This window comes from Sinocyclocheilus anshuiensis, unplaced genomic scaffold (genome assembly GCF_001515605.1).
Source record: "Sinocyclocheilus anshuiensis isolate Anshui unplaced genomic scaffold, SAMN03320099.WGS_v1.1 scaffold890, whole genome shotgun sequence".
NCBI classification, from domain to species: Eukaryota; Metazoa; Chordata; class Actinopteri; order Cypriniformes; family Cyprinidae; genus Sinocyclocheilus; species Sinocyclocheilus anshuiensis.
Window position 1 is genome coordinate 290,615 of NW_015537986.1, and position 7,332 is coordinate 297,946.

Sequence of the window (7,332 nt, forward strand, 5' to 3'; positions counted from 1 at the left end):
GCAACCACATGTGATGACCCCGGGCTGGACTCCGCTTCTTCCACGGTGAAAGCCGATCCGGCGATCGACAATGCAAAGTTGTATTATTTCCTCAGCAACCAGCACGGATCAGCTCCAGGCATGACGAAGTGATATCGTCCTCTTTTGGAAGGCCAAACAAAGTAGTTTCACTTTCACAACGAAACACACAACGACTCCACAACATAGCAGCGGTGGCAACAGCAAGAATTAAAGTTACGCCTTCTTTTTTGCATGAAAAATTGGGCGGCGTTATGCAAATCTTCCCACATCGTGACGTAGACTTGGGGGCGTGTTAGAACGAGCCGTTTTAGATAGGCGTGGTTGACTTAACTTTTATAAAGAATATCTCTTTGGATTTGAGACTTTAGTCTTTGCAACTTTACAGATCTTCTTTATGCATCAAGAGCTTGTAACACTCCAAAGAGAAAGGAAAAATTGAAATCGCATGATATGGCCCCTTTAATATTTGAGTAGTTATTTAGTACACATTGTCTCGTAAATGCCTGAGAACACAATGAAGTACACGTTTATAAAGCATATAAAATAATGATCTGCTGCACTACACTCATGGATGTGCAGATTCTGTTACCAAATGTTTATGTTTTATTGCAGATATTTTTCCGCTATTATGACTGTAAACAAATATCAGTTAACAAATTAGACAATAGCAGAGAATGGTGTTAATTCCATGTTAAACATATAATGTAATCAGTCAGCACTGATAGCCTAGTGGTTAGCGCACTGACATATAGTGCAGCTGCATCTCCCGACTCGCAGTCCTTTGCTAATCCCGTTCCCAACTCTCCACCCCATGCTTCTCAACTGTCCTGTTCACTAAAAGCATGAAAAAGGCCAAACATTTAAGTCGGATGCTTTATTTTTGCAGCATGCCATGATGCTGCCAGTTCTCACCCACCACATCCGCTACCACCAGTGCCTGATGCATTTAGACAAGCTGATCGGTTACATGTTCAAAGAACGATGCCTGCTGCAGGTAAGAGAAAGAGTAAATACTTGTGTAGGGTTGTTTTTCATTCTGGAAAATTGTGGCACAGGTTACCAGGGCTGCAGAATAAGTATTTAGTAGTTCAGGTTTTTCCTTGCTCTGCCAGTATTTTCTCTGGCTCTACCAAAGAAAAAATATAGATTTTATGTTCATTTTATATGTGACAGAAAAAAAACTTTTTTTTCATGAATATAAAATAAAATAAAATATAAAAGAATATGTATATAAAACACTTGTAAAGTGTTTGTTTGTTTTAAGAAAAAGTATCTACATTTTTCAGTTTGCAATAACAGCTGGAAATTAAAAGCTAAACAGCTATAATGTATAACTACACAACAGTTTTAAATTAGTTTACTCAGATTATGTGTGAAGCGCTCCACTGATCCCAGTATTATGGCCGATAGTCCAGATGGAAGCCTCTCCTTAGTCAAGGCACATTAAATCCCACTTGGAATTTGCAAAGCAGCAAATAAAGGCCTGTCTGAACAAGATTCTTGGAATTGAAGCCTTAACTTTTTAATTTGCAATAACAACTGGAAAGTAACTCACTATAATGTAACTCCACAACAGTTAGAAGTACATCCACATCCAGAAATGAAATTAAAATGAAAAATGATGGCATACGATGCAGAACATGACTGGTTGATTAGTCATGTTCATCCCATCTGATGATTCCAAGATTATTTATCCCAAGTTTTTCTTGCAGTTTTTACACATTCTTATCTTTATTATTTGGCTGGATAATGTTGCCCTAAGTGACATTTAAATTAGCACAATTTTCAACAAAAAGTCTAAGAAAGGCAGCATAAGTCTCTGATCTTACAGAACAGTTTTCAGTTCTGCTTGTTGTTGGGTGTTCAGTCCTGCATAGCTAGTAGTATGTGCATGTGTTCAGTGTTAGCATGTAACTGTAGTACTTAATGGTCATAAAAGGTCATTATACTGTGTTCAGTGGCTGTTGATGTTTGGTTTCACGTTATGCATTATAACTCTCACTTTTCTTTCTTGCCCAGTTGGCAATGACTCACCCCAGTCATCATCTCAATTTTGGGATGAATCCTGACCATGCTCGCAACTCTCTGTCAAACTGTGGCATACGCCAGCCCAAATATGGAGACCGGAAAGTGCATCATATGTACATGAGGAAAAAGGGTTAGCATATCTCTCTGTACATGTGTTTGAGAGCTTTTTTTTTTTTTTTAAGAAGTAGTCTTACTCTACTCTAAATGGTTTTGTCCCTTTTTCACTAGGAATTAACACCTTGATTAATATTATGTCAAGATTGGGCCAGGATGACCCGTCACCCTCCAGGTTAGTGTGTGTGTGTGTGTGTGTGTGTGTGTGTGTGTGTGTGTGTGTTTTATTGTATGATTTTATTTTAGTCAAGTCATTTGTTTCTTATGTTAAACATCTGGTGATCATTTCTGGAAATTTTTCTTCTTTTTTTTTTTTCAATTCTTACATTTTAAAAAGGCAGTAGAAACATTATAACAACTAAAGGATGTGATCCCTGTACTTTTAACAGAATCAATCATAATGAGCGGTTAGAGTTTCTTGGTGATGCAGTTGTTGAGTTCCTGACCAGGTGAGACCTCTTGCTTTTCAACAGTGCTATAAATCTGCCACTACATAGAGCATGTCTCACTGAGATTAGCCTTTGAAGTTTCTTTTTTTTATTTCAAATCTGTTGTTTCTCCAGGATGTTGTTCTCTTAAGCTTTCATTCGTTAGCCTATTGTAGTCATATATTTGTCTTTTTTTTTTTTTCCCAGTGTGCATCTCTACTACCTGTTCCCAAACCTGGAGGAGGGAGGACTCGCCACATATCGCACAGCAATCGTTCAGAATCAGCATCTTGCTATGCTTGCTAAGGTGACCATTTACTAGATGATAAGGATAATCAAAAAATAATGTCCGCACACTGAAAATTATAGATCCATAAACATTTTAAAAAAATACACAGACACACACATACATATATATATATATATATATATATTTATTTATTTATTTATTTTATTATTTTATTTTTTTTGGAACCATAATATCAGTGTGTTGACATCAAGCATTAACATTAAGTCGATTTAAACCCTTGCATAACTGTTTTGATGAGTTAAAGTCTTGTATTAGCACATATTTTGGCATGCATACGTGGAGTTTTCAGAGTTTTGTGTTGGTGGGTGTTAGTAGTCATTGTTTTTTTGTTTTGTTTTTTTTAATCATTGTTTTGGATCCCCAGAAATTGGAGTTGGATCGGTTCATGTTATATGCCCACGGCCCTGACCTGTGCAGGGAGTCAGACCTCCGACATGCCATGGCAAACTGTTTTGAGGCCCTGATAGGTTAGTGCTTTATCATGTATGCTCTCTGTCTGTGTTTAATATACTGTATTTCCGCTCACTGAGGTCAAATTTTTTTATCTTGATTTTTTTTTTTATGTTGCAAACATGGCTTCAGAAACTTACTTTGTATTTTGTAAGAACAAATTTACAGAATGCTTTAAATATTGCCCTAGGTATGTGTGTTTTGTTCAGCTGCTGTATGATCTGATTTCCAGCAGTTTTCCCAAGACAACCTTAGACAGTGGTTCTTAACTCTGGTCCTAGGGATCTACCGCTCTTTTATGTTTCACTTAAGCCAGGCACGCACTGTGTGATTTCAGCAATGTTTTTGTTAAATACCAGGATTTACAGTGGGTATAGAAAAGAATCACCCCCTTTAAAATAATCACAATTTGTTGCTTTGCAGCCTGAAATGAAGATGGCCACAGTTTTTGTTTTATCCAGCTGTATTTACTCAGTGCAACTTATAATATCCAAGTGAAAGATATAACACCAACATGTCAGAGAAAAAATAAATAAAAAAACAGAATCACGGAGTTTGAAAAAGGATCACCCCTTGTGTCAGTATTTTGTTGAACCACCTTTTGCTTTAATTACAGCCTTTAGTCTGTTGGGATCTGTCTCTACTAACTTTGCACATCTAGACTTTGCAATATTTGCCCACTCTTCTTTGCAGAACTGCTCATGTTCAGTTAAATTTGATGGTGACTGCAGTGTTCAAGTCATTCCACAGATTTTCAATGGGCTTTAAGTCTGGGCTTTGAGTAGGTCATGCAATGACATTCACCTTTTTCTCCTTCAACCACTGTGTGCTCAGTTTTTCTGTGTGCTTTACTGTAGGAATGCTGTTACTTGGATTGTGAGCTGTATTGGATTTCTGCCAGACATCATTTGGTGTTGAGGCCAAATAATTCAATTTTAGTCTCATCTGCCTCAGAATCTTCAAGGTGTGTTTTGGCAAAGCTCAGTCGTGACTGCATGTGGCCTTTCTTGAGGAGTGGCTTTTTTTGCACCCCTCCCATACAAGCCACATTTGTGGAGAATTTGTGATATTGTTGTCGCATGCACACAATGACCACTCTTTGTCATAAATTCCTGCAAGTGCTTCAGTGTTGCTGTAGGCCTCTTGGTAGCCTCTCTGACCAGTTTCCTCCTGGCTCTTTCATCCAGTTTGGAGCGACAACCTGATCCAGGGAGGGTCTGTGCTGTACCAAATACCTTCTAGTTCTTAATAACAGATTTCACTGTGCTTCTAGGCATTGATATAACCCAAACCCAGAACTGTATAGCCTCCATTGCTTCATACCACACAGCATGTCGCCATGGTTTGATTTCTGTTTTCATGCAGGTGCAGTGAGGGAAAAAACACTGAGTTTATGGAAATCGGTTCATACCTCTGCTTCAACTATGCGATACCCTCACGAGGAGCAACCAAAATTTCCTAATGAGCTGATGATATGAATTGTGTGTTATACAAAATGTGCAGAGCTGGATTTGAGAACCACTGGCCTAAGATATCACATGAAGTCACTGAAAGCACTTGGCATGTTTGATGTGAAAAAAAGCATTATTAAGCACAATAAGCCTCAAAAAAGTACACAAGTTACTAGTGATGATTATTACAATAATACAGTGTCCTTGCTTAATAAATGCATAATTTCCAAATTAAAAAGAAAAGAAAGAATGATCCCAAATTTTTGAATGGTAGTTTATTTATTTAATGTGTTTTGTTGTTTTTTTGTTTGTTTGTTTTTTGTAGGGGCCGTTTACCTAGAAGGTGGTTTAGAGGAAGCCAAGCAACTCTTTGGGAGACTGCTGTTCAACAGTGAGGTGCGTTTTGGGTGTATGTTTGTAGGACTAAACATTGCAAATTTTAGTTAGATTTATTATAGTGAGCCTATATAAAAGTAAGATATAGAGGTGTTGTGTTCCAATATAAAGATATTGCATTTAAAACTAACAGGGTGTTTAAATATAAATTATAATAACTTTGTCTGCAGAAGTCATTTCTGTATTTTGAGTTTGCCTTCTACCCAGACTTTCCCCAATATAATTTATAAAGTGTTAAAATATTTTCATAAAAAGTAAAAATAATCATGTTAACATGTTTGCAGCTTGCAGAGTTAAAAAAAAACATTAAATCAATATTTTAGAGAACAGTCAGGTTTCTTCAGCAGAGCTTCTGTTTGGTCATGGTGGAAATGTGAAGAACAGCAAAGTGACAGCATAAAGAGCACAAATGTCATTTATTATGATCTGGCTCTCTTGCTGTCATTAGTAAATAAGTTAATTGACTAGCCTAAAACTGAAAAAAAAAATGTCCTTGGTATCACATAAACTAACAAAAATAACAAAACAAAAAATAAATGAAACATTCTAAAGATGTTTCTTTTTTAAGTCTGAATTGTCCCTCATATACACTTATTCTTCTCAAATGGACTATGTCGGGTTGTATTCAGTTTGTTTCCTCTCTCTGTCTTGCAGGAGCTGAGGGACGTTTGGCTCAACTATCCACCTCATCCTTTACAGGTGTGAGCAGAATTGATTTCACATGTTCAAATGTCATGCAAAAGTGTAAGACAGATACATACAGTGGGTACGGAAAGTATTCAGACCCCCTTAAATTTTTCACTCTTTGTTATATTGCAGCCATTTGCTAAAATCATTTGTTAATTTTTTTTCCTGATTAATGTACACACAGCACCCCATATTGACAGAAAAACACAGAATTGTTGACATTTTTGCAGATTTATTAAAAAAGAAAAACTGAAATATCACATGGTCCTAAGTATTCAGACCCTTTGCTGTGACACTCATATATTTAACTCAGGTGCTGTCCATTTCTTCTGATCATCCTTGAGATGGTTCTACACCTTCATTTGAGTCCAGCTGTGTTTGATTATACTGATTGGACTTGATTAGGAAAGCCACACACCTGTCTATATAAGACCTTACAGCTCACAGTGCATGTCAGAGCAAATGAGAATCATGAGGTCAAAGGAACTGCCTGAAGAGCTCAGAGACAGAATTGTGGCAAGGCACAGATCTGGCCAAGGTTACAAAAAAATTTCTGCTGCACTTAAGGTTCCTAAGAGCACAATGGCCTCCATAATCCTTAAATGGAAGACATTTGGGACGACCAGAACCCTTCCAATCGAGGGAAAGATGAATGCGGCCTTAACTTAAATGATTTTAGCAAATGGCTGCAATATAACAAAGAGTGAAAAATTTAAGGGGGTCTGAATACTTTCCGTACCCACTGTACATATACTTTCATCAGCTACCTAGGTAAATAACTAGAAGAATAACAAAGTGCAGTAAACAGTAGAACTGCTACTGGTTTATGATTATAATAAATGAAAATAAATACTGGTTGCAGTATTTTTTAGTCTTTTTTTTTTTTTTTGTTCAGCCAAAATAACTGGAAGTGGCTAAAACCGGAAACCTTGCACATTCAAGTTCTAAATGGCCATGTTCACTCTTATTTGAATATATTTTTCCTAAAATATGCATTGGTGGAATTGTGCAGGGCAATGTAAAGAGACAGTTTATCCAAACATTAAAATTCTGTCATCATTTACTCATCTTAATGTTGTTCCATACCCATAAAACTTTCTCTCGTCATATTTGTTCATCCATTGAAAATTCACGCAGCCAAAATTTTCAAGATTCAAAAAGAACATCGAAATTTCATAAAACAAAAAATGTAAGAACTTGACACACGAGAACCAATGAGGTGTGTTCTCTAGTGTGTCAAGCATATTTGAGCTTCTGTTTACCATATTTAATGTGCTCTCTGTACAGTATGTGCTACAGAATGCATTAAAATCAATGTTTATATGTGAATAAAAGCCTAAATTATGTCTATTCAGCATGTAAAGTGATTGTGTCTCTTCAGAAGACTTAAAGGTGCAATAGGTGATTGTCTTCAGAAACATTTTTTGTTATGCTGGTTGAAAGTCTC

At 36.6% G+C, this 7,332-nt stretch overlaps 1 protein-coding gene across 1 annotated transcript in view; it reads left to right on the plus strand.

Moving 5' to 3' along the window:
- The window catches only part of LOC107674881 (ribonuclease 3-like), a 25,331-nt gene that overhangs the window by 15,401 nt on the left and 2,598 nt on the right, over positions 1 to 7,332 (plus strand). Inside the window, exons 18-25 of the mRNA XM_016469023.1 lie at positions 908 to 1,015; positions 2,041 to 2,179; positions 2,278 to 2,338; positions 2,553 to 2,612; positions 2,799 to 2,898; positions 3,266 to 3,368; positions 5,128 to 5,198; positions 5,853 to 5,897. Coding sequence (XP_016324509.1) covers positions 908 to 1,015; positions 2,041 to 2,179; positions 2,278 to 2,338; positions 2,553 to 2,612; positions 2,799 to 2,898; positions 3,266 to 3,368; positions 5,128 to 5,198; positions 5,853 to 5,897 — 687 coding nt within the window. The remainder of the gene's footprint in view (positions 1 to 907; positions 1,016 to 2,040; positions 2,180 to 2,277; positions 2,339 to 2,552; positions 2,613 to 2,798; positions 2,899 to 3,265; positions 3,369 to 5,127; positions 5,199 to 5,852; positions 5,898 to 7,332) is intronic.